The sequence below is a fragment of the Pseudonaja textilis genome, chromosome 3 (genome assembly GCF_049901715.1).
Source record: "Pseudonaja textilis isolate UNSWEBS1 chromosome 3, rPseTex1.2, whole genome shotgun sequence".
Lineage (NCBI taxonomy): Eukaryota > Metazoa > Chordata > Lepidosauria > Squamata > Elapidae > Pseudonaja > Pseudonaja textilis.
This window is the reverse complement of record NC_141992.1, coordinates 9,319,996-9,347,371: the sequence shown is the minus strand read 5'-3', so window position 1 is coordinate 9,347,371 and position 27,376 is coordinate 9,319,996. Positions and strand designations below refer to the sequence as shown.

At 43.1% G+C, this 27,376-nt stretch overlaps 1 protein-coding gene across 4 annotated transcripts; it reads left to right on the top strand.

Moving 5' to 3' along the window:
* Window positions 1–692: 692 nt before the first annotated feature.
* Window positions 693–18,808, top strand: OGFR (opioid growth factor receptor). Of its 4 annotated transcripts, none has more exons than XM_026697389.2 (8): window positions 693–1,352; window positions 4,719–4,829; window positions 7,739–7,801; window positions 8,232–8,313; window positions 10,801–10,879; window positions 13,354–13,420; window positions 13,755–13,903; window positions 16,928–18,808. In XM_026697389.2, the coding sequence occupies exons 1-8, from the start codon at window positions 1,065–1,067 to the stop codon at window positions 18,426–18,428; spliced, it is 2,340 nt and encodes a 779-aa protein (XP_026553174.2). In that variant the 5' UTR covers window positions 693–1,064; the 3' UTR covers window positions 18,429–18,808. The 4 variants fall into 4 exon arrangements, with proteins under 4 accessions (XP_026553174.2, XP_026553176.2, XP_087785034.1 ...); XM_026697391.2 differs by lacking the exon at window positions 4,719–4,829 and adding an exon at window positions 3,960–4,007 and having other exon boundaries at window positions 696–1,352; XM_087928908.1 differs by lacking the exon at window positions 4,719–4,829 and adding an exon at window positions 3,944–4,007 and having other exon boundaries at window positions 930–1,321.
* Window positions 18,809–27,376: the final 8,568 nt, after the last annotated feature.

Genomic DNA, 27,376 nt, shown 5'->3' with positions numbered 1-27,376 from the left:
GTAAATCACATAACCACGGGGATACTGCAGCGGTCGTAAGTGTGAAAAAAATAGTCACAAGTCCCTCTTTTTTCAGTGCCACAGTCACTAAATGAACTGTTGCAAGTTGAGGACCACCTTCATCTGTGAATGATCTGCATAGCCAAATCGGCTTAATGTAACAATGGTTTTTTACCCAACACACCTCAGATAAAGTGGCCATGCAGGCAGAATTAGATACAAATACAGATTAACAGATGGAAGGAACCTTGTAGGTCATCTAGTCCAACCCGCTCCCCCACCCAAGCAGGAGACCCTGCCTACACCATTTCTGAGAGATTAACAGAGTTGGAAGGGACCTTGTAGGTCATCTAGTCCAACCCCCACCCCACCCAAGCAGGAGACCCTGCCTACACCATTGCTGAGGGATTAACAGAGTTGGAAGGGACCTTGTAGGTCATCTAGTCCAACCCCCCACCCCACCCAAGCAAGAGACCCTGCCTACACCATTTCTGACAGATGGCCTTCCAAGTCTCTCCAGTTGAGTTGGCGCCACTCGTTACAGTAAAAGACGATGCCTTCCTTAGCCGATGAGGCGGATGTCGTGCGTGAATGCAGCATTTGCGCGTTCGGCGTAGTTTGGCGAAGGGTTAACGGAGAGGAAGGAGAGCCGCCTCCAGGGGGCGTTGGGAGGGGGGCGGTCTCTGTCAATCAACGCCTCGAGTGGGAAGCGGAGCAGATTAGCCGCTCGCCTTCCCCGCCTCACCCCCGCCTTTCCTTTCTCCGAGCATTCCATTCTGGAACGTCAGAGGATCTCCCAACGTTCGGAAGGAACGTCGGCCGGCCAATCAGCGTGCAAGAAAAGCGACTCGGCTTGCGGTCTGGGGGCGGGGGTGAGATTCGAGGCCACCTCCTCCTCCTCCTCCCCCTCGTTTTCCCCCACGTGCCTTTCACTTTGATCTCGCCGTCGCTTCCTGCTCGCTTTTTTTTTTCTCTTTCTTCCCTTCCCTTTTTTTTTTCTCTCGTTTCTTTCGCTTTCCTTTCTTCCCTTGCCATCGGGAGAAGCCAAGTCCGGCTCCGGAGCCATGGCGGCTTGGATGAGAGCGGAGAAGGAGAAACACCAAACCGGCGAAAGGGAGGAAGAAGAAGAGGAGAAGGAAGAGGAGGAGGAAGAAGACGAGGAAGAAGACGAGGACGGAGCGGGTGGGCTTTGGGAGTACGATTCCACTTGGGAAGAGGAGGAGGAGGAGGAGGAGGAGGAGGAAGGGCGGCGGGAGAAGAAGACACGGGAACCGGCTTCTCAAGAAGACTCCAAAGCCCGGGAAAAGCACAGCAGCTGGCCGTCCAGCTCCTGGTGGGCCTCCGCTAGCCAGGTGAGAGATTTCTCGGGAACAAAAGGAAGAGCAGGGGGCGATCGCCGTTACGTGCGCTCCAGTTGCGCCCTTTCCTAAATTGGGATCCTCAGCCGGCCCGGCATTCGTCCGGCCCCTTCCTCGCCTCGGGATTGGGCTGACAGATAGTCCTCGATTTATGCCCCCCACATCCAGCCCATTGCTTCTGTTGCTAAGGGAGACAGTGGTTCAGCTTATTTGGCCTCCTGCGACCTCTCTCTCCCTCCCCCTCCTTCCCTCTCTAACTCTCCCCCTCCCTCCCCCCTCTCTCCCCGGTGGTTTAAAGAGGAATCCTTTTCGGTTGTTTAAGTGAGTCGGCTGGTTGTTAAGCAAATCTGGCTTCCCTCCCTCCTCCCGTTTGACTTTGCTTGTCCGTAGGTCGCCAAAGAGGATCGATCCTGTGAAGCTGGGGCCCTGCCACCGTCATAAATATGAATCAGTTGCCAAGCGTCGTGAGTTTGGATCGTGTGGCCGCGGGGGAGGCTGCCGTGGTTGTCAGTGTGAAAATGGGTCAGAAGTCGGGTTTTTCGGCGCCGTTGTAACTTCGAACCGTCCCTAAGCGAACTGTTGTAAGTCGAGGACCGCCTGTACTGTAACTTGTCCATGGGGCTGCCCTTGAAGAGTAGCCGGGTGCTTCAGCTGGAGAGATGGGGACAGTTAGGTATACAGGTAGTCCTCGACTTACAACGGTTCCTTTAAGTGACTGTTCGAAGTTATAACAGCATTACAAAATGACTTAGGGCTGTTTTTCACACTTACAACCAATGCAGCATCCCTATGATCACATGATTAAAATTCAGACGCTTGGCAACTGACTCATATTTATGACGGTTGCAGCATCCCGGGGGTCAAGTGATCCCCTTTTGTGATCTTCTGACCAGCGAAATCAACAGGGAAGCCAGATTCACTTAACAACCATGTTACTTACTGCAGGGATTCACTTAACAACTGACAAGAAAGGTCGTAGAATGGGGCAGATCTCATTTAACAAATGGCAGATTCACAACAACCATGTTACTAACTTAATACCTGGGGTGATTCATTTAATAACTGTGGCAAGGAAAGTTGTAAAATGGGGCAAAACTCAATAAATGTCTCACTTAACAAAACGGGGCAAAACTCACTTAGCGATAGAAATTTGGGGCTTAGTTCTGGCCATAAATTGAGGACTGCCTATATACAACATTTCTCACATTTAGAAATAATTCAAAACAACAGCAAATAGTCCTAAAACTACTTGGACTCAATCAAAATAATAACAACAACAACCTCGGCAGATACATTTTTATTTTTTTCCTTTCCGTTTCAGACAATTTTGTCCCTTTTCGTGCAAATTCTAAGATTCAGGAAGAAAATCCAGGTTCTGTTTACTCCAGTTTAGGGAAATGGAAAGTAAAACTTGCAAGAAAAATCTAGCCAAGGAGAAACAGAATTTAGTTTTGCCAGATGAGTGAAGAAACGAAACCGAATAAGCTTCCGGCATATTTTAAGAGTCAAGGAAGCTGTAATTGAACCAGTTCAGGCTAGTTCTAAGTGGCAAGCGATGACTTCATTTTCCCCACAATTAGGAAGTAAAAATAAACAAAGTAAAAGTCAATGGCTCTTGGGTAAAAGGTTTGAAATGCTATTGTGTAAGAACTAAGCTGAGAAAAATCACAGGGTCTTCTGCGTTTTTGGCCTCTGTGGGATGCTCTGTCTTAGGGTGAATGCATTTTTTATGATGACTACGATCGTGATTTATCACTTATAGATTTTATGTACACTGAGAGCTTATGCAACGAAGACAAATTCCTTGTATGTCCAATCACATTTGGCCAATAAAGAATTCTATTCTATTCCAATTCCATTCCTATTCTATTTCTATTCTTATTCTAGTCCTTATTTCTATTTATTCTGTTCTGTTCTATTTCTTATTTCTATTCTATGTATTCTATTTCTATTCTTACTCTATTCCTTATTTCTATTTATTTATTCTGTTCTATTTCTTATTTCTATTCTATGTGTTCTATTTCTATTCTAATTCTTACTCTATTCCTTATTTCTATTCTATTTATTCTGTTCTGTTCTATGTATTCTATTCTTATTCTGTTCCTTATTTCTATTCTATTTTGTCTGTTCTATTCTTCTATTTCTTATTTCTATTTTATTTATTCTGTTCTATTATATTCTACTTATTCTGTTCTATGTTTAGGGGACAAGGTGGCTCAGTGGCTAAGTCGCTGAGTTTGTTGATCAGAAAGGTCAGCAGTTCACCGGTTCGAATCCCCTAGCGTTGTGTTAATGGAGTGAGCTCCTGTTCCTTGTCCCAGCTTCTGCCAACCTAACAGTTCAAAAGCATGTAAAAAAATGCAAGTAGAAAACTAGGGACCCCTTTGGTGGGAAGGGAACAGCATTCTGCACACCTTTGGCGTTTAGTCATGCCAGCCACATGATCATGGAGGCGTCTTTGGACAGCGCTAGCTCTTCGGCTTTGTAACGGAGATGAGCACCGCCCCCTAGAGCCAGAAACGATTAGCATATATGTGCATGGGGAACTTTTGCCCTTTACCTTATTCTATGTTTATTTTTAAAAGTGTGTTTTCTCTTCAGGAGTGGCAAAGACCAGGCCGTTCAACAGGAGGAGTTAAAAAATGTAAGGTAGGAAAATTCTCGTCCGGGATGAGAGAGGCATGATTTTTAACCATTCCTGCTGACCGCTGGAAGTTTACTTCTCATATTCAGAAACCAAAGATGTGGACAAAATCATAAAGAATACACGGTTTGTTGGAATACAGGTAGTCCTCGTCTTATGACCACAGTTGGGCCCAGAATTTTCCATTGTTAAGCCAGGTGGTTGTTGAGTGAGTCACACCCTGATTTTAAAACACTTTTGCCATGGTTATTAAACTAATCGCTATGGCTGTTAAGTGTGGTCTTTAAGCAAATCCAGTTTCCCTCATTGATTGCTTGTCGGAAGCTGGCTGGGAACATCGTAAATGGTGATGATATGGCCCCTGTAATGGTCGTAAATACAGGTAGTCCTCGACTTAACAGCAGTTCGTTTAGTGACCGTTCAAAGTTACAGCGGCGCTACAAAAAAGTGACCATTTTTCACACGAGCATTGCAGTATCCCAATGGCCACATAATCAAAATTCAGCAACTGGCTCATATTTACGATGGCTGCAGTGTCCTGGGGTCATGTGATCCCCTTTTACGACCTTCTGACAAGCAAGGTCAATGGGGAAGCCAGATTCAGTAAGCAGTCTTGCTAGTAACTTAACAGCTGCAGTGATTCACTTAAGAACGCTGTCAAGAAAGGTTGTAACATGGGGCAAAACTCACTTAACAAATGTCTCGCTTAACAACAGATACTCTGGGCTCAATTGTGGTCATACGTCAAGGATTACCTCTACAGTTGGATTTACCAAGTGCCTAAAGTTTGCTCACGTGACCATGGGGATGCTTCAACGGTCGTAAGGGTAAGGACCAGTTGTAAGTCTTTGTTTCCAGTATTATCGTAACATTGAATGGTTGTTAAATGAATGGTAAGTCAAGGACTACTTGTATAACCTCTTTGCAGCCTTGACCAACAAAAATGAACTCTTTTACAGCATACTAGATGATAACCCAGCGTTGCCTGGGTATTTATTTATCCTAATCCTGTATTAGGCCAGAAAGCCCTGATTTTGGTGATCTTGAACAAATGTAATTTCCAATGTTGGATTATCCGCATTACCAGAGAGAGTCCCCTTGTGGAGTACTGTGAAAGTTGTTACCGCAGCAACTCCACAGCGCTGTACAGTAGTAGCCATTTTAAGGCAGTACGGTAGAAGCCATTTTAAGGCACAACAGGCTGTATCTTAACAAAAAACACACCACGACAAGGGTTAGGAATGTTTTACTCCCACAGTATTTGTTTCCAGAGAGTAAGTAATCTGTGTACCAAGTTTGGTTAAAATTGCTTGAGGTGTTCTAGAGTTATGCTGGAACACACACACACACACACACACATATAAAATTAAAAAATAATATAATATAAAGATAGATGATGGATAGTGGGCTAAATGAAGCATATGATAAATATTCAAATTAATGACATATATCAGGGGTGTCAAACTCAAGGCCTGTGGGATGCTTAAATCTGGCCCATGGTGCCGGCCTGGAAATAGCGAAAGGACTGGTCTGTGTTTCCTCTAGCAGCCAAAATGGGGCGTGCGGGCGAAACGGGATGTGAGGGGACCACACACACCTCCCCATGCCTCATTTTGGTTGGCAGGGTGCTACAAGAGGCCTCTGTCCCCTCTCTCCCCCACCCCCCAGTCGGCCCGCGGAGGAGGACTACAATGTTGATCCAGCCCTCAAAGAAATCCAGTTTAGCACTCCTGACATACCGGTTTTTGAGTACACAGTGCATGTAAATGCCACACTGAGCTAAGGTGAACTAAAACAACAATGTGCCGAAAACCAGGAAAAAAAAAATCACATTATGACCCATGAATAAAAGTGACAAAAATTATGACAAGACCTTCTATTACCAAAGCTTCCCTCAAACAATTCAAATCAATTCAATGCATTGTTTATCTAAACTTGAAACTATATTCTGTGCAAAGATTGATGAAAACCAGCTGAGCTGGAATTCTTAATGCTTTTGCAAAACGATGTACAAGACATTAGGTTGAGTATCCATTGTATCGTTCATGAAGTCCTTTATTCCATCGTGAGTACTAAAAGAGGTCATTCGTTGGTCATGCGTGCAAAGCGGTCATATTTTGATGAAACATGAATGCTTTCTGAATACATTCACCCTTGGTTTCTGAATATCCAAAATATTTCTCCCACAATCAAGCATGTAAGAATAGACAATAGGTGTAGTGTTTTTCAACCTTAGCAATTTGGAGATGCATGGCTGGCTGGGGAATTCTGGGAGTTGAAGTCCATGCGTCTTCAAATGGCCAAGGTTGAGAAACACTGCTGAAGAGCAAAAGATACAACCTGCAAAGGCTCCAAAGTCATGAAGTTGCTATGCCTGCAGTGTTCAATGTCCTCTCTTCGTCCAGCTAGTCCAGTAATCTGGCATGGCCCAGAGTTCTGTTGGGACTGAACTGCCCAACCAACATGGCTTGTGATGACCTGGGGCATGACACAAAGGCAACACAGTCAGATAAGCAATAAGAGTTCCTTTATTATCTGGCTGGAGAAAAACTCTCCCAGGAACAGCTTTTGACAGTAGAAAATTCAGTCCAAAAGAAGATACACACAAACTGTAACTTAAAATCCAAACAAACCAAACAGAAGTAAGTAGTTTGGCAGGGTAGGAGGAGGAATTTCAAACTTGAAAGCACACAGTTGGGAAGATGCCAGGAACACAAATAAGCCACAACAATGCAACATAAAATCACGTTTGTTCCCAATGGCTTGCTGCACGCAGCTTACCTTTTTTATACACTCTGTTCCCAACTGCAGCTAATGAAGGGAATCAGGGCCCTTTCCTCCCCGTAAGCCACGCAACCCATGTTGCTCTCTTTTCCATTCCTCCCTGCATGCCCTAGGATGAAGAGAGGGTAGGCCTGGGTTTTCCTCTGAATTCCCCCTCCCTTGTTCTACCTCTCCCCTGCTCTGCCTAGCTGGACTTTGCCCTTCCCCAATTTCTTCCACAGCCAACGGAGTCCCACTTCCCGTCAGTTGTTCAGATGGCTCAATTCATCCAACTGATGTTCTGCATCAAGAGTGTGCAAAAGTATAGGCGTGCGTTTAGGCACACCTGGCAGGGAGACTAGACTGGTTTCTGATTTATCACTGAAGTGGCATCTAAACCAGGTTTGATTGCTTGCCCAGTAAGTCTAGAGGGTGCCATCTGATTGGTTGGTTAGCCTTAGGGGATAAGTCACATTCTACACCAGACTTGACAACTTTTAAGATTTGTGGACTTCAATTCCATACGGGCTAGAGAATTCTGGGAATTGAAGTCCACAAATCTTCAAATTGCCAAGGTTGAAGACTCCTAAAAAAAAAAAAAGTATGGATTGCAATGATTCTGGGTATTTTACAAAAAAATATAATTAGTTAACTTGTGAGAGAGAGGGAGAGAGTGGGAGAAAGAGAGAGAAATAGAAATATATAAAAATCGTCAGTCTCTACATGATCTGAGATACAAGATTTGGAGTGCCCTCTTCAAACTGGGATAAAAAGAGTCTCAATTCAGCAGCTTTGGTGAGAATATAATTAGAAGGGAAATATTATTTCACCATATTCAGCTTCTAGAATCTAGAGCAATGTGAGGTGACGGCATGTGACTAATCAAAGGAAATTAAAATAAGTCACATTTCCTTTTGTAGACGTTTAAGATTTAGATTTTAAAAATAAAGCTCTTTTATTGTCTTTTTATTAGAGCATAAATAGGCGTAACTGGGTCGCAGCCAGAGATATGCAGAAGTACAGGCGGCATTATCCGGTAAGACTTTCTGTGCATTATGGTTATATTGATTGAGTTTCCATCTGGAGGGGTGTAATAGAAATTTGGGTTAAATTGCCTGTTAATTTTTGTTGTTTTGACCTGATTTTTCCCTGCTTACTGATTACTCACCACCTGAGTTGCAATTATTCAAGTTAGGGGGGTCATAAACTTTTTTTTTTTAAAGCTTGTGTTTGCTTTTTCTGGTACAATTTGAGTATCAGAATAGAGAGAGTCCTTATATTGGGACCTGTGAAGATATTTGGGGTACATAAAAAGGAGTAAGTTGTTAAGAATGGGACAGCAAAGGTTTACGGGTGAAATGGTCCTTAAGAACTCCTGGGTTTAATTGTGAATGGATTGATAATACCCCTATTTGCTTATCATTTCCCTTCCATCTCTCCCTCCCTCTCTCTCTTTTGTCTTCCAGGGATTGGAAGAAAGTGAGGTCACTGAGGAAGACATGTGGAATCTGAGCTTTTACAAAAATGAGATTAATTTTTTGCCCCGGGGTAAGGCTTTTAAAACTGCTTGGTTTTCTGAGGGGAAGGGTGAGGATCATAACTGGATTTCCTTGTTGGCTTTTGACATGGCAATATATTGCATTTAGTTAAAATGCATGCTTGCATTTTTTTTCCCTTGCATGTTCTTCCTTCCTTCCTTCCTTCCTTCCTTCCTTCCTTCCTTCCTTCCTTCCTTCCTTCCTTCCTTCCTTCCTTCCTTCCTTCCTTGCTCTCTCTCTCCCTTCCTTTTTTTTCTATTCTGATTCCTTCCCTTCCTTCTCCTTTTCCCCTCTGTTCCTTCTTTCCTCTCTCTCTCTCTTCCTTGCCTCCCTTCTTTTCTTCCTCTCCTCTTGACTTACAACAGTTTGTATAATGACTGTGCGAGGTTACAACATCGCTGGAAAAAGTGACGTGATCGTTTTCATACTTAACAACCATTACAGCATCCCCATGGTTATGTGATCAAAATTTGGATGCTTGGCAACTGGCATGTACTTATGACGTTCTGAGAACGAAAGACAATGGGGAAGTCAGTTCACTTAACAACCATGTTATTAGCTTAATAACTGCAGTGATTTACTTAACAATAACCAGAAAGGTAATAAAATGGGGCAAAACTGTCTCGCTTAGAAAAATAAATTTTGGTCTAATTGTGGCTGTAAGTTAAGAACCACTTGACCCAGAGATAGAATTCAGAGCATAATTTTCTTTCCGTCTTTCACGCCTGCAGATACATGTACATAATTTTCTTTCTGTAACTAGAAACCAAATTATTAGAAATAATTGCACCTGGCAGTGTTCTCTCCGAGTGTTTGTGGCTCAAGTGAGTTTTGCAAAAGGACTTTTTAAAAAAAATATTCATTTGGACTCCTAAAATCAGCACAGCAGCAGTGGAAAATAATTGCAGTAACGCCAAATTTCCAGGCTAAATTTGCCCTTCTTCAGCGGAAGCATCTTCTAAAGGAGAAATGAGGCCTGGCAGGGCTTCTGAGGTAAATTCCATACCAAGAGTTGTAAAAACCAAGATCTCGTTTGAATTTCTCTCATACAAGTGGTCCTCGACCTACGATCACAGTTGAGCCCAACATTTCTGTTGCTAAGCCAGCCAGTTAAGTGTGTTTTGCCCAGTTTTACGATTTTCTTGCCACCGCTGTTCAGTGAATCACTGCAGTTGTTGAGTTAGTAACGTGGTTGTAAAAGTGAATCTGGCTTACCCATTGACTTTGGTTTGTCAGAAAGTCACAAAAAGACTCTGGATGCTGCAACTGTCATAAAGTTGAACCAGTTGCCAAATGTCTGAATTTTGAGCACGTGCTACAACAATTGTGTTACGGACAGCAATGATTTGTCAGTGTATAAGGATTCATGACTGAAATGGAAATGGCAACAAGTCAGCCAGTGGGAACTGTTTGGTGACTAAGAAACAGGATCAATTGTGAGCCATGTCCGACAGCTTAGGAGCCTGAACGTGGCTTAGCTTAACTGGTTTGTATAAGGCTTCTGTGATTCTGTGCAAATTTTTGCTTCTGTGAATATGACTTCTGGATTCTGAGTTCTGGTTCTGACTTCTGCTGAATGGGTATTCTCATGCCCCTGTTGGAGACTGACTCCGAGGGAGAGGAGGAACAGCCGACAGGGAGTGGAAGTATGGCTCAGGAGGCTGGGGAAGGGTAGAGACTGACTGGGCAGTCAGAGGAAGACCCAGGCCCATCCCCTCTCCATCCTAGGGCACAAAGGGAGGAGAGGATAAGGGAGAGACGTGAATGGCGTGGTCTACGGGGGAGGAAAGGGCCTTGATCCTCTTCATGGGCTGCAGCTGTGAGAACTGGTTAAAAGGACAGACATGCATATGGGCCAGTGCTGGAAACAAAGCATGGAAATATCTCTAGTCTGTCGTTCCTCTCAGAGTTTGGTGTCCTTCCCAGTGTGTGTTCCGATATCTGTGGACATTTTCAAGCCCTTATCTTGCCTGGTTGCCTTAATTGCTTCAGTGTGGTCTGTGTTGTTTTTACTCTTTATAATTTATAGGCATTTCCTCCTCATTGTAACTGCTTGTGGGGGAGTTTTTGGTCTCCAGTCAAGGATATTTGGAGCTTTGAAGCACAGTGAAGGAATAAAAGGGGCTTCCCCTGTTTTTGTGACTGTGTTTATTTTGTATCCCACCCTGTGTCATCACAGGTATTGTATACATGCATCATACTTTGTATTGTATATAAAGAAGTTTCTTCTATAATGAATGCTGCTGAATTATTTACTTGTGTGATTATTTACTTGTGTGATTGCTGCAAACTCTGACATGATGTACTTAACACCTGTGGCAAGAAAGATCATAAAAAGAGTGCAAAACTCAACTGTCTCACTTTGCAGGTTCAACTGCGGTTGTAAGTTGAGGACTCCCTGTGTCTCCCATTCTGTAACCCATCTTAACGTTTCTACTCGTTCCTCCTCCATAATCTTCATATACGTGCTTTTTTTTTCTTCACCGTTTCTTTCAAGGTCTGTACATCGAAGATCTCCTTGAGACATGGCAAGATAACTACAGCGTTTTGGAAGAAAACCATTCATATATTCAGTGGTAAAATTATGTACTTTCATTTAAATACATGACGGGGTCCAGAAAAAAAGACTTTAGAAATAAAAATTACTGGAAGCTGTCACGTAGGTTGTACTGCATGTAATTTTTCCCGGCTACAGGTACTTCTAGACCAGAATTTCTATTCCGTTTTTAAAAAAAAATTATTTTATTAGACAAACATAAACAAGAAGAAAAGAACATTAAAAACAATGAACACGGTGCAATCTTCCTAACCCACATAGTTGACATTGCTAAGTCATATATAAAAATAGTACATATTTACATTCTATATACATAGTATATAATATATCCATATAATCATTTCTTATTTTCTTGATCCTTCCTCCTTTCTAACCAACGATAAAACCTATCCCATACTTTGTAATAATCTGATTCATCCTTATTTTTGAATTCTTTTATCAGGTTGTCCATTTCTGCACACATCCAAATTTATCTCAATTGTTTCTATTTCACTTGGAGTTTCTTTACATTTCCACTGTTGTGCATAGGCCAATCTTGCAGCTGTCATTACATGAATTATTAGGTATATAATATCTTTTTTGTATTTTCCCACATTAATTCCTAACAAGAAAATGTCAGGTCTGTATTCTATTTTAATCTTACACATCTCTTCTAACCATTTCTGAATTTTCTGCCAAAACTTTTGGGCTTCAAACAGAATTTCCATTCCTAAGCAAGACAGTTGCTAACTGAGTCTCAGACTGATTTTACGATCTTTTTGGCCACAGTCTTTTAAGTGACTTGCATGGTTGTTAAACGAATCTGGCTTCCCTTATTGACTCTGTGTATCAGAAGCCAGACAGAAAACTCGCAAATGGCAATCAACAAAACTCTAGGATATTGCAACCATTGTAAATACATGCTGGCTGTTAAGTGCCCGATCGTTAATCACTTCTGTGCCTAAATGCAAGTAGAATGTATGAATTTCAGTCTTAGGTTTGTCTGAAGTGGTAGAAGGTCTCCTACTTGAACAGGGGGTTGGACTAGAAGACCTCCAAGGTCCCCTTCAACTCTACTTCTGCTAGAGTGTGAGCTCTGGGACACTGCAACCATCATAAATGTGAGTCAGTTGCCAAGTGTGAATTTTGAACACATGACTCCAGGGATGCTGCGAAGGTTGTAAGTGCGAAAAACAGTCATAAGGCTCCTTTTAGTGCGCTTGTAACTTCAAATGGTCACTAAATAAATTGCTAGAAGTCGAGAACCTGTAAAGCTCATTCCAATTGGTGCTTTTTATGTTGCAATATTTTAAAATGTTTTAATGCAAACATTCATTGGCAATTACCCCATTAAAAGTTATGGTCATAAGTCACCTTTTTCAATGCCATTGTACCTTTGAATAGTCACTAAATGAGCTATCGCAAGGGTTTTTTTGTGGGGGGTTTTTGGGCACATTTACTATTGTAGAATAAATCCGACTCAAATCAGATTAACGTGCAATGTAGCAACTTTTGCCATTTGGATTCCAGCAGCAGGCTGAACCCAATGGGTGCAAAATGTCTAATTGCTTCTTTCAGATATGTGCAAAGTTTCTATGCTCAAGATATTTTGCACTTCCTTAACTCTTCTATATAGCTGCTGCTCGCTCAACTCAAAGCATCAGTCAAGTGAAGCATTTAATGCTGCCGTTTTGCCGCAGTACATTTTTGGGAATAGAATAGAATAGAATAGGGAATTAGAATAGAGTAGAATAGAATAAGGAAATAGAATAGAATAGAAAAGAATAGAATAAGGAATTAGAATAGAATAGAACAGAATAGAATAGAATAAGGAATTAGAATAGAATAGAATAGAATAGAATAGAATAGAATAGAATAGAATAGAATAGAATAGAATAGAATAAGGAATTAGAATAGAATAGAATAGAATAGAATAAGGAATTAGAATAGAATAGAATAGAATAAGGAATAGAATAAGGAATTAGAATACAATACAATAGAATAAGGAATTAGAATACAATACAATAGCTTAACAGAGTTGGAAGGGACCTGGGAGGTCTTCTAGTCCAACCCCCTTCTTAGGCAGGAAACGTAGGCAGGAAATACCATTCCGGACATCTCTTCTTTAAAACTTCCACTATTGGAACATTTACAACTTCTGGAGGCAAGAAATGGTTCCACTGATTAATTGTTCTAACCAGTGGTAGAATTCAAAAACTTTTACTACGGGTTCTGTGGGCGTGGTTTGATGGGCATGGCCATGTGACTGGGTGGGCGTGGCTTTTTCTCTTTTTTTTTTTTTTTTTGCAGACCCCACCCGTTTTGGGGAGCTTCTTAGCCTCAGAGAAGCCTCGGGGGGGGGGCATTTTTGCTCCCCTAAGGCTCCTCTGGGGCTCAGGAAGAAAAGGAACAGAGCATGGGAGGGGCACGCGGGACCCCTCCAAGCTCCATTTTGGAAAATTATCTTTTCTGAAAAGATCTTTTCTGAACAGCAAATGTTTTCGTTCCTTCCAGGCTGTTTCCTTTGCGTGAACAAGGGATGAATTTTCATGCCAAACGGCTGACGCACCAAGAAATTGAGGTAGGAAGATCCTTTTTATAATATCCCGCCTCATCCATGAAATTGAAGTTTCGATGCTTCGTCTGATTGCCTCCACGGTATTTAGCTCAGCTGTAAGCGTCACATTTTGGAAGTCATTAATACGTTTTTAAAAGACCATAAAAATATTTTATGAGTTGACGCCCACATGGTGGGAGGCAATACGCTGACTCTGTAAACCGCTTAGAGAGGGCTGTAAAGCGGTATATATGTCTTAACTGCTATGCTAGTGCTAGATATTTGACGTGGTATTTTCTTATATGCCTAAATGTACTAGGGGATGATTTGATGTTTGATATCTTCTTTAACATCTCAGGCCTTCAAGAAATCTAAAGAAGTCATGGAGAGGTTCATCCGGGCTTATAAACTCATGTTGAAATTTTATGGCATCGAGTTAATCAATGAGGAAACGGGAGAATTGACTAAAGCGGAAAACTGGTGTGAGCGATTTTGGAATCTCAACCGGTGAGTTTCTTCTGAGATTATTATCTCTTGGCCTGCTGTCACTGGCGTGCTTGGTTGGTGGCACCTTATCAGAAATGCTGTATATGAATTGAACGCAACAAGTACTACAAGGAATCATGATGTCAACTCAAAATATTTCCATGGTCTTTTTAGAGTTGCCAACAGAAAGGGAAGGGGGAGCAGTGCAGCAGCTTGGAAATCAAAACTGCATTCCATAAATAGTTTCCAAAGATAGCAACTAGGTGACTGATGTTTCTGCAATGCAAAATTCTAACTGGAGAGCATGATTGATGACTCTTAGCTATGAAAGCGTCCCATTGGAGAATATGAATTATGATACACCTAGGAGGTGGGAAAACCAGGGTCAAGGGTGACAATGAAATATGTGTCTCAGAGTCAGCTACACACAGGCAGTGCTGGACATGTTAACTCCCAATAAATCCTTTTGAAGTTCTGGAAGTTTGGCTCAAGTGCATGATTTAATTGGGGGAACTACTGGAATCCAGACGGCATAGGCTTTGATTATGGGGTCTTTGGTGTTCTCTGAGCTTGGTTGTTTTCTTGCAGACGTTTCATCACCCAACTAGGTAATGTCATCAGTGTTAGAAGGGAGTGGGCTTTGCTCTTATTTTTATATTGTATCAGTGTTGGTGGGGGTGTCCTTGGCAGTTCCTTGATTAGGCTGTTATTTGCTATTGGATCATTTTTCTGCATTAATATTTGCTTGATTTGGATATTGCTTACTTCATTTTTGGTCCAGCGTTAGTCTCAATGGTAATCTCTGATCACATGGTATTGATTGCTGGTAAGGAGGATTTTGGGGGGACTTTTTTCTTTTCCTATGGGGCTTTTTGATTGTCTCTTTTGAATGACATGTAGATGTTGTTTTATATGCATTTTGAGGGCTGATTTGTTTTGAGTATCAGTTCCACTCCCTTCTAGCACTGATGATGTTACCTAGTTGGGTAATGCAGCGTCTGCAAGAAAATCACCACCTCTGAGAGCACCAAGGATCCCGCTGTTCAACCCCGAGCTACAAAAATTACGTTCAGTCAGACAAGGATTCACCTCTTGAGTAAATTCTCATTTCATACAAGCATAAGCTCCTTTGCACGTAATAGACCATCCATTGGGAGCGGTTCTTAGTGAAACCTTCAGGTTGTAGCTCTTGTGTGAATAAGTGTCTGACTCAAAGCACCCCATCCTGAGTTTGGTTAGGTTAGGTCAGGACAACATCAAGGCACATTTCTGTAATAAGGGTGGAAGGGACCTTGGAGGTCTTCTAGTCCAATCCCCTGCTCAAGCAAGAGACTCTATACTATTTCAGACAAGTGGTTGTCCAATCTCTTCCTAAAAACCTCCAGTGTTGGAACATCCACAACTTCTGGTGGCAAGCTGTTCCACTGATTAATTGTCCTCACCGTTCGGAAGTTTCTCCTTAATTCCAGGTTGCTTGTCTCCTTGATGAGTTTCCACCCGTTGCTTCTTGTCCTGTCCTTCAGGTGCTTTGGAGAATAGCTTGACTCCCTCTTCTTTGGGGCAGCCCCTGAGATATTGGAATACTGCTATCATGTCACCCTTAGTCCTTTTTTTTTTCATTACAAACTAGGCATACCCAATTCCTGCAACCGTTCTTCCTATATTTTAGCCTCCAGTCCCCTAATCCTCTATGTTGCTTTTCTCTGCACTCTTTCTAGAGTCTTTTTTTTTATATTGTGGTGACCCAATACAAAATAAAATATTGCATCACCCCATAAAATATTGGGTGATGCAATATTCCAAGTGTGGTCTTACTAAGACATTATAAAGTGGTATTAGCATTTCACGTGATCTTGATTCTAGCCCTCTCTTCATGCAGCCTAGGACTGTGTTGGCTTTTTGGGGTTGTTGGCAAAACCCTCATGAAACCACGTTTACGAGAACGCGGGATCTTGTACCTGTGAGTTACAAGATCTTGTCATTGCAGGACTGTGATGCAATTGCAATGACATTGCAGTGAGGACAGTTAACCAGAGGAACAGCTAGCCTTCGGACGTTGTGGCTGCTTCGTCACTGGAGGTTTTTAAGCAGAGACTGGACAGTCAGCCACCTGTCTGAAATGGTATAGGGTCTCCTGCTTCAGCAGAGGGCTTGAATAGAAGACCTCCAAGGTCCCTTCCAACTCTGTTCTGATTCTGGGTGCTGCAAATGTCCATTAATTAATTATTTTTTTCTTAACTGCTCACCTTTCTCAGAGGAGGGCTCTAGGTAATATACAATTTAATCAATAAAATTAAGCATTTGAAATGCTTAAATTCAACTGTTTGATCGTGTGATATCGGGGGTGGGGGGAGGGGGGGGACGACAACTGACCATTGGAATTTCAAATCCAGATCCTAAGTACCTGTCCTCCCCTGGTAAGTCTGTCATAACTTTGATTGCTAAACAACCGGTCATAAGTTGAGAGCTACCTGTAATACAATCCTTTAAATCAGGGGTGGGCAAACTACGGCCCGGGGGCCACATCCGGCCCGTTGGTCTTTTTAATCCGGCCTGCCGAAGATTGGTACAGAATTAAGGTTTGATGTGAATGATTGAATGATTACATTCATTCGATTTTGACTTGTAATGACAGGCATTTCGACACAAGGTGGCGGCCAGTCTGTCAAATTTTAAAAGTCAGTGAGGCCCCTGAGCCAAAAAGTTTGCTCACCCCTGCTTTAAATTCTGTTTTTTCATATCTCAATTGTACCTAATGGTCCTTCTCTTTCCCCTCCCCCCCAACATAACTTTAAATGGTTGCTAAGCAACTGATCATAAGACGAGGCCTACCTGTAATACAGATTTCAAAATCTGTTTTTTACGTCTCAATCATACTTAATTATCTTCTTTTTTTTCCCCTCCCACACAACTTTGAATGGTTGCTAAGCAACTGGTTGTAAAACGAGGCCTACCTGTAATAAAATGTCTCAATGGTATTTAATTGTCCTTCTCTTCCCCTCCACCTCTTGTCACACTATTTTTGTTGTTGTTGTTGTTGTTCAGGTACAGCCATAACAATTTACGGATCACTCGCATCCTGAAATGCTTGGGCGAGATGGGCTATGAGGACTACCAAGTGCAGCTGGTGAAGTTCTTCTTGGCAGAGACTCTCGTCCACCAGGGGCTACCTCGGGTGCTGAGAAGCGTCTTGGACTACTTCATGTTCACCGTCCGAAGCAAACCCAAACGGAGGGAGTTGGTCTATTTTGCCTGGCAACACTTCAAGCCAAAGCGTGAATTTGTCTGGGGCCCTCGCAAGAAACTCCGGAGGTTCAGACCTCTGTCCCTCAAGCTTCTGACTAACCCGGAAGAACAAGCACACGCCAAGGAAGGAGAGGGAGAAGTTGTGGAGAAGGACAGTGTTGAGTCCCCCAAAACAATCCTTCAGAGACTTGCGGAAAAACCTGTGCAGGAGGAAGCTGGAGAAACTCAAGAAAAAGAGAAATGTGGCTTGTCAGCAGAGAGTTGTATGGCTTGCCGTGATTTAAATACAACAGTACAACATAACCACACGGAGCAGCCCGTATCCAGCATTAGTGCCACGTTGAGCCTTTCAGACAGTAACTCTGTGCAGGACAAAGGTATCAGGAGAAGAACCAACTCTGTAGAAGATGGTGAGCTGTTACAAGATGGGGAGGTTGTAGAACCTCTAATGAAACCTGTGGATGACTGTAAGACTTCCAAAAATGCAAACCAATCTCAACTTGCATTGGTAACGCTAGCCAAGGAAGAGAAGGAAGACCGCAAAGAAGTCCTAGTACCTTCTAATTGTCCGTTGGAGAGACAGGGCCATGCTGATGAGTGCGTGGGTGAAGCTGAGGGAGATAACCTCAAGGAATCCAAGAAGAGGAAGTTGGAGCTGAGCAGGTTAAGTGGAGAAATCCCCACGGCCCTTAAAAGCCCCAATGATATTGAGAGGATCTCCCATAATCTTGGCGAGGTGGTCATTACAAAGGAGGAAGTTAGCATCTTGGCCCCCAAAGGTGGCCATGAGGACTTCCCAGATGGGAAGGAGATTGAATCGCTAGATATGGTGATCAAGAGACGGAAAGTAGACGTCGTACCCAAAGGTGGTCCTTCGGAAGCAGACTGTGAGGTGATCCCACCTGATGACCAAGGAGAAAGCTGTGTAACTCAGGACAATAAGGAGAAAGATCTTGTCTGCCAAGAAGAAACCAAAATGGCGGCTAATCCTTCTGCAGACACTCTGACAGGACACAAAGCTGGAAGTGGGGATGCGTTGGTTGATTCCAACAAGAATGTCCTCCCTGGTGATGGCTCTATGGTGGAGAAAGTGAATGAACAAGAGGCTACCACCACTCCAACAGAAAGTGAGGTCCCTTGGTTGTCTGAACCCATAACACCTCATGAAAGGGGCGTAACAAACAATGCAGGATGGAAAGAACAGGAGTTTAAAGAAACTTCTGATGGTTCCCTAGAAAGTAATGAAATCTCCAAATTAAAGGAATATGAAAACACCACGGCTGGACCAGAAGAAGAGTAGTCCTATTCCAGATTGGATGAAGCCGTCCTAGAAATACTAGAGGTCAGAATGGGGCGTATCTTTTCAGAAACAGATGCTTTGCTTTGTGGTCTGGTATCTCCGAGTTTTATAAACATGACACCTAAAGGTAAATCTTCAGGATGAAAGGTTACCACACTTGGTTGGTAGCTTGCTCATCTGATTGTCCCATTTCTAGAAGTCTTTTATCTTTTAATTAACTGCCAGAGGGCTGTGTTCTCTTTTTAACACAAAGCACTCACCTGTTCAGCTCAAGGTATGCAACTTTACAGGTGTGTTTTCCAGGGTTTACTAGATGAGCTCCCAGAATGTTATTTGCTAAATTAAGTTTGTGTTTGTTAAATAAAGATCTTTAACTTTTGGGGGTGACGTTTCTGGTTTCTTGATAAGGAAGGGAGAAAGTATGAATTAAACGTTCTTCCATAGTTCTTTTCTGACCAAGGCTTATTGAGACACTAACAAATACATGTTAGTCCCAAAACCCATTTTTTTAAATTTCAACGGCTATGAATTGTAGTCATTCACAGCTTGTAATGATTCTCCAACAGTTTACAAATAGTCCCATGGAAGTCTGCCAGAGTCCTTTGGTATAAGTCTGATAAGCACGCACCTTTTTCTTCCTTGAAATGCTGCCAACGACTAAATGTCCAATTAGTTATACGAGGCCAAACAGAACACAAATTCAACACAAAGCTTCAGGTTTCAAACTGACCAGTACGAACAAAGTTGCTTCCTGCAAAGGCTCATGTCCCGTTGCTCCTCCTTTATGTCCTATGGGAGGGCCAATCACTCCAAGCCTTACTCCTGAATCGCCCCTTTTGTCTTAACTGTTCTTGCCTTCTGGCAGTTCTGCGCACGCGCACACTGGGAACAGGCTCCCCTTGTTTCTCTGCCTCGCTGCTGTCAGATTCTGGAGGCTCCATAAGTCCCAGAGGACCCTGGCCCCATCTCTGTGTCGGACGCAGGACCCTCGCCAGAGTCCTCCCCAGACTCTCAGACTGACCCTTGTTCCTCCCCACTGTCCAACTCTGCTGCTGTTTCTGCAGGCTACCGGCAGACCACAACAGTTCTATGTGTCACCACTATGGAATAGGGACACAGAGCATCGAGGAAGGAAAATAACATACAGGTGAATTGCAACCACAACTGAGTCCAAAACTTACGTTGCCAAGCAGGACAGTTGTTGTGAATGTTGCCTCATTTTGCAACCTTTCTTGCCATTGTTGTTAAGTAAATCACAGCAGTTATTAAGTTAATAACACGGTTGTTAAGTGAATCTGGCTTCCCCATTGCCTTTGCTTGTCAGAAGGTCGCAAAAGGGGATCACGGGACCCCGGGACACTACAACCATCATAAATATGAGTCAGTGGCCAAATGTCTGAATTTTGATCATATGACCATGTGGATGCTGCAAAGGTCATATGTGTAAAAATGGGTCATAAGTCACTTTTTCAAAGATTTTGTAACTTCAAAGTCACTAAATGAAAAGTAAATTGAGGAATACTATACTTGTATCTAATTATTCCCAGTGGTGCTTTTTGATTGGGGACATAAAATTCTGAAAATAGACAAGAAGCTCATAACTACTGACTAAAACTGAACTTAATTTGTTTCTTCTCTTGTTATATTGATAGCCTCCTATTAAATTTTTATGGAGTTCCTATGAGAATGGTGTGATGTAGTGAAAACGAACACTAGAACCTGGAGGTGGAGTGAAAAAGGGACTCAGCCTAGAATCCTTACATAGCCACAAGAGAATGAAGTCCACCCTCCTCTGAGTAACAGATAACAGATAATCAGAATTGGAAGGGACCTTATAGGTCATTTAGTCCACCACCACCCCACCCAAGTGGGAGACCCTACACCATTTCTGACAAATGGCAGTCTAATCTCTTTTTGAAAGTCTCAAGTGATGGCGCTCCCACAGCTTCCGAGGACAACTTCTGTTCCATTGGTTGATTGTTCTCCCTGTCAGAAAGTTTCTCCTTATTTCCAGGTTGAATCTCTCCTTATTCAGTTTCCATCCATTATTCCTTGTCTGGCCTTCAGGTCCTTTAGAAAATAGCTTGACCCCTTCCTCCTCTCTGTGGCAGCCCCTCAAATACTGGAAGACCTCTATCCTGTCTCCCCTGGTCCTTCTCTTCCCTAGACTAGCCAAGCCCAGTTCCTGTAATGATTCCTGCCCTAATCATCCTAGTTGCTCTGTCCTTTTTCTAGAGTCTCAACATCTTTTTATAGTATGGTGGCCAAAACTGAATGGAGTACTCTAGGTGTGGTCTTACTAAGGCTTTATAGAGTGGCATTAGTGCCTCATTTGATCTTGATTGTATCCTTCTGTTAATGCAGTTTAGGATTGCATTAGTTTTAGGAGTGTCATTAGATACTCTAAGCAGGTACCGGCTGTTAGTTGAGAAGATTCCTATGCATAGACTTTAAGCAATAAATCAGTTTAATTGAACCTTTACAAATGGATCTGGTCTTACACTGCTGATGGGTAGGAAAGGAATGAAGGAGATTTAATCCAGAGATGGAAACCAAATCTATTGATGTTTTATTTCATGAACTTATCATGTGCAAAGAAATCTGGAAAGAAGCATTTTAAATCACCCAAGGAATCTCTACCTTCTCAATGCACAAACAAATCAGGATTGGACATTGTCCTTGGCTTCCAACCATTCATTTATTGACCCTTCGAAGTTACAATGGTGCAAAAAAAAAAAAAAGACTTATGACCATTCCTCACACTTAAAGCCATTGTAACATTCCCATAGTCATGTGATCACAATTCTTGCACTTGGCAACCATTTAACAATGATTGCAGTATCCCAGGGTAACCAGGATTGCTACCTGCAACCTCAAGGCAGCTTCCAACAAGCAAAGTCGATGGGGAAGGCAGGATTTGCTTAAGGACTGTGTGATTCACATAATGACCATGGTGATTCACTTAATAGAATAGAATTCTTCATTGGCCAAGCGTGATTGGACACACAAGGAATTTGTCTTGGTGCAAATGCTCTCAGTGTACATAAAAGAAAAGATACATTTGTCAAGAGTCAAGAATCATCAGGTACAACACTTAATAATAGTCATAGGGTACAATAAGCAATCAAATACTAGGAAACAGTCAATATAAATCATAAGGATAGAAGCAACAAGGTTACAGTCATACAGTCATAAGTGAGAGAAGATGGGTGAAAGGAACAATGAGAAGATTAATAGTGATAGTAGACTTTGTAAATAGTTGAACAGTGTTGAGGGAATTATTTGTTTAGCAGAGTGATGGTGTTCAGGGAAAAAACTCCTTGTGTCTAGTTGTGTTTAGGTGTGAACTGCTCTATAGCGTCGTTTTGAAGGTAAGAGTTGAAACAGTTTATGTCCGGGATGTGAGGGGTCAGTGAATATTTTCACAGCCCTCTTTTTTGACTCGTGCAGTATACAAGTCCTCAATTGAAGGCAGGTGGGTAGTAATAATTTTTTCTGCAGTCCTAATTATCCTCTGAAGTCTGTATCTATCCTGTTGGGTGCTGTTCACCACAAAAAGTTTTGTAACACTGGGTGTGATTCCCCTAACGACTGCATCGCTTAAGCAACAGAAGTTCTGGAAGTTTAGGGCTGCTGTATTTTTCACCACCTCAAAGATTGGCATTGCTAAAATCTCTGAAATTTTAATTCTCGCTTCCTTGACTTTGCCGTTTGAGCTTATGATTAACCTGGTACATATAAAGGAAAAATCAACCTGTGATTTAGAAGAACGGGACACGTTGACCCAAAGCACCAGGAAGGTTTACTTTCCCACCTGGATCACTGTCAATACTTTAGAAGAAGCCCAGGAGTTTTTTTTTTCTAAAGATGCAAGTTAGCATAAAAGCTTTCCGGAAAATAACACGAAATGAGAAAATTACTATAAGTTAATATGCATCATGATAGTTTAGTTTATTGTCATTGCACCTCGTACAGCGAAATCAAACACCATCTTCAGTGCACATCATGACCATGAAAATAAACACAAACACACATCGTTCACCCTCCACACATTGAACCGAAAACCCGCAACACTGCACCAATACTGCACAATACAGCAGAATTCAACAGAGCTACTGCCCTGGGATAGAAGCTGTTTTTCAGCCTATTTGTCCTTGTTTTTTTATTATCCTGTACTGTCTGCCAGATGGTAATAGTTCAAAAAAAAAGGGTTCCCAGGATGAGATGGATCTTTGAGAATGTTTTGAACTTTCTTAAGGCAGCGGGAGCTATAAAGCTCTTCCTGATAGAAACCAGAAGTAGAATGGCGGCGTGGTGATCTAGTGATGAAGAGGCTCGCCTCCCACCAGGTAGGTTTAGAGTTCAAACCTAGGTAGTAGCAGATTCTGTGAACTCTGTGTGGTGTCAGGAAGGGCATCCAGACAGTAAATATTCAGCTCTATCCAGTCGTTCTGACTATACCCTGGATAAAGGGATTGTAGAGTTGTAAAAAGGGAAGAGCAAATTTTGTTCATTCTAACACAAACGGAGCTGAGAAGGCAATTGGAAGAAATGACATTAAATTGGACATCATCCTCTGCAGCCTAAAAGGGCTCAAGCTTTGAGCCTTTTCCCCAAGACCGTAGAACCGTGATGGTGAACCTATGGCAGAGGTGGCACGCAGAGCCCTCTAAGTGGGCATGTACGCCATCGCCAGCTGCTCTGGTTTCTGGTGCACCAGCCAGCTGGTCTTCACAGGCACCAGAAAATGGTCCAAAAAATCAGGCCTTTCTCAGGTTGTTTTTGGGGCTGTTTTCAGGCCGTTTTCGGGCTGGAAAATGAGCCAGAAAATGGACTGAAAATGGCCGGAAACAGCCAAAAAACAGGCATGCGTGCACCAGTCAGCTGGTCTTTGGTTTTCCAGCTCTCCAGCATGCACGCATTCACACGCGTTACAGTTTGGGCACTCAGTGCCGAAAAGGTTCACCATCACTGCCGTAGAGGCATTGATCATAAGGTCTGTGAATCTTAACTGGTAGCCCCGATGGTTGCTAACTAGAAAGTAAAATCAGCTACAATAAAAAGTTATGCCAAAACCGTAAGGTTATACAGAAGCAAGACATTGGTGTAAGCTAGTTATTTATTAGTAGTCCTCAACTTGTGATCATAATTGGAACCAGACCTGTCACTAAGCCATGAAGTCGTTATGTAAGTCATCATGTGACTGCACCTCATTTTATCACCTTTTTTTTTTGCTGTGGTCATTAAGCGAATCACTAAGTGAATCTGGCTTCCCCCATTGGCTTTGCTGTTTGGAAGCTGGCTAGGAAGGTTGCCAACAATAAATACAGGTCCTGGGTTGTTACATCCCCTGTAAATATATGCTGGTTGTGAACCATTGAATCACAATCTCATGACACCCCACCCCTCCAAGAATTAGTGATGCTCCTTAAGTGTTGAAACTGGTCTTAAGTCACTTTTTTCAGTGCTATTGTAACTTAAAATGGTCACTTCAACGTTCTCCATGGCATCTCCAGACCCTGTCACGTCTGTCACATGTGCTCAGTGTGAACCTGCTTTCATCTGTGAAAAGCACAGGGTGCCAGTGGTGAATTTCCCAATCTTGGTGTTCTCTGGCAAATGCCAAACGTCCTGCAAGGTGTTGGGCTGTAAGCACAACCCCAACCTCTGGATGTCGGGCCCTCATACCACCCTCATGGAGTCTGTTTCTGACCGTTTAAGCAACCATATGCACATTTGTGGCCTGCTGGAGGCCATTTTGCAGAGCTCTGGCAGTGCTCCTCCTGTCCCTCCTTGCACAAAGGTGGACGTAGTGATCCTGATGCTGGGTTGTTGCCCTCCTACGGCCTCCTTCACGTCTCCAGATGTACTGACCTTTCTCCTGGTAGCACCTCCATGCTCTGGACACTATGCTGACAGACATAGCAAACCTTCTTGCCACAGCTCGCATTGTTGTGCCATCCTGGATGAGCTGCACTAACTGAGCCACTTGTGTGGGTTGTAGACTCCGTCTCATGCTACTACTAGAATGAAAGCACCGCCAGCATTCAAAAGTGACCAAACCATCAGCCAGAAAGCATAGGAACTGAGAAGTGGTCTGTGGTCACCACCTGCAGAACCACTCCTTTATTGGGGATGTCTTGCTAACTGCCTATGCTTTCCCCCTGTTGTCTATTCCATTTGCACAACAGCATGTGAAATTGATTGTCAATCAGTGTTGCTCCCTAAGTGGACAGTTTGATTTCACAGAAGTGTGATTGACTTGTAGTTACATTGTGTTGTTTAAGTGTTCCCTTTATTTTTTTGAGCGGTGTAGGTTGTTAATTGTATGAACAAAGAAACTCAACCAACACTGTGGGGGTGTGAAAGAAAGCATGTAGGGCTGAATAGCTGTAGCAGTATTTGTCAACCTTGGCTACTTTAAAATATATACTGTAGCAATAGCATTTAGACTTATATACTACTTCCCAGTGCTTTACAGACCTCTCTAAGCGGTTTACAGAGTCAACCTATTTCCCTCAACAATCTGTCCTCATTTTACCCACCTCAGAAGGATGGAAGGATGAGTCAACCTTGAGCCTGGTGAGTTTTGAACTGCCAAATTGCAGGCAGCCGGCAGTCAGCAGAAGTAGCCTGCAGTACTGCATTATAACCACTGCACCACCGTGGCTGCCTGAAAATATGAAAATATATGGACTTCAACTCCCAGAATTCCCCAGCCAGCCATGCCATAGTAATTTAGATCTATAGAAACTAGATCCTCTGTTTCCTTCACATTTAGTTCTAGATAGGATGATATTTCATTAGACAACAAGAACACAATTTAGTTGTCCTTCTGAATCCGTGGCTCCTGTTGGAAGACCAAGTGGCAGCTGTGACTTTGCTTCCATTTCTGGATGTGGAAGCCCTCCTCGCAGTCCTAATCACAGCTGGATTACTGTAATGCATTTTAGATGGGGTTGCCCTTGATCCAGAATGTGTTACTTACAAGCACACTTCAGTACACCCATCGACACTGCAACTTTGCAAGATAGGGTTACCGGTAGACTTCTGAGCACAAGTCCAGTGGTCATCTATAAAACCTCTCATGGTGCAAGACCTGGGTATTTACAGGATTGTCTTTCTCCAGTTGTTTTCACCCATCCAATAACATCTGGCGAGGTCCCATCATTAAAAAATGCCACCTTATGGGACCTAGGAGATATCTTCTCCTTCTCTGTTGCTGTGTTTGGTATAGCAACCCCAAAGAGGTTCGTGCAGCTCCAACTTTCCTGCCCTTAGCAGTCATTCAGCAAAGATGGAAGAACCGGATGACTGTCATGAGTAAGCCACCAGAACCACTCCTGGAAAGTCTCAACGGTAGTTTTATTGCTCGACTATTTTACAAGAATCTCACCAGACTGACTGCATTCCCTTGGGAATAGCAAGATAAGGATTCTAGGGGATGGGAGGCCTGTGCCGCTTTCTGCAATGCAAGGATTCTAAGCTTGTCTCTCTTTTGACTCCTCCTTCCAGTCTAACTGGAGATTCCACCAGACGTAAAAGTAAAGGTTTCCCCTGTCCAGTCGGATCTGACTGTAGGGGGTGGTGTTCATCTCTGTTTCTTAGCTAAGGGAGCCAGCATTGTCCAAAGACATTTCCATGATTATGTGACCACCATGACAATGAACCAAGGAGCATGGAATGCTGTTACCTTCCCACCAAAGCAGTATCTATTTATCTACTTGCATTTGTATGTTTCTGAACTTCTTTGCATGAAATGGAGTAAGGAACAGGAGCTCACACTGTTGCTCAGCACCCAAGTCTTGAATCTGGACGGCCAGCTTTTGAGTTGACAAATTCCTTTGAGCTTCCACCACACCCTAATCATCATCATCATTTAACGACCCAATAATCCCTAGGTGGGGTGGAATCTGGGCAACTGAATGGAGCTAGCAGAGTGTTTAAATGGCCGGATGTCCTTCCTGTTGCCAGTGTGGAGTTTTGTTCAGCAGATATAGTCTCAGTGTTCCCAGAGAGAGAAATATCTGCCTCTACCTAGGATCGAACTCACAGGCTCCTGATTATAAGGAGAGAGCTCTACTTCTAGGCTATCGCACCACACTTTCCACCACACCCTAATACTTACATGAAACGGCGGGGGGGGGGGGGGAGGGAGCCACAAAGTCATTGGGTTTTTGTAGAATCTGTTGAGTGCTGAATCCCATTTGTCAAAAAATTGTCATCCTCACACACAAACAGCCGCCCCAAGAGATATATCCGCTATCTTTTGCTAGCAATTTGGACAATTTATGCCTCATCCTGCAAAACTCCAGACTACAAGCAGTGGTGGCTAACCTTTTTCAGCTCCCGTGCCAATAACTGTGCGCGCTCGCATGCCAGCACTCAGAAGGCAATGCGTGCTGGGGGGGGGGATTGCCCCCTGCACATGCGTGCGCAACCCCCTTATGCACTGCGCATCTCTGTGCACGTGCACACAATCCCCCCCTCACACCCCATGCATCTCTGTGCATTCGTATGCATCTCTCACGCACCCCCTCCACCCCTGCGCATGCACACCGGGTACCCGACAATCAGCTGTTGGGTAGCGGCGCGCACGCACGTATGCAGTAGGGCCCTTCCGGGCGACCTCTTGCGTGCCGGGGGGAAATGGCTCTGCGTACCATAGGTTCGCCAACGTGGGACTAGAGAATATCCATGGATATTTATGGCCACCGTTAACTGCTCTGATGGGCTGCTGTGTTCAGGAGATTCTCTAGACAGTAGCTTAATATTTGTCCCCCCAAAAACCTAAAGGAAGGTCAGGACATTTTGCAAGGGGAAATAGATTCTCTTGAGCAAACAGAGGAGATACATTAGCTCAACCAAGCCCTTTTTGGGTGTACAATGGGCCTCTTTTCCTGCCGCTCTGTAGCTGAAGGCACACAGCAGGCTCTAAGAAATTTTGA

Excerpts from the sequence above, each read along its gene's own strand:
- OGFR (XM_026697389.2), top strand. The coding sequence starts at position 1,065 with ATGGCGGCTTGGATGAGAGCGGAGAAGGAGAAACACCAAACCGGCGAA. Across the intron at positions 8,314-10,800 it reads GATTAATTTTTTGCCCCGGG|GTCTGTACATCGAAGATCTC; the intron begins GTAAGGCTTTTA and ends GTTTCTTTCAAG. Across the intron at positions 13,421-13,754 it reads TGACGCACCAAGAAATTGAG|GCCTTCAAGAAATCTAAAGA; the intron begins GTAGGAAGATCC and ends TTAACATCTCAG.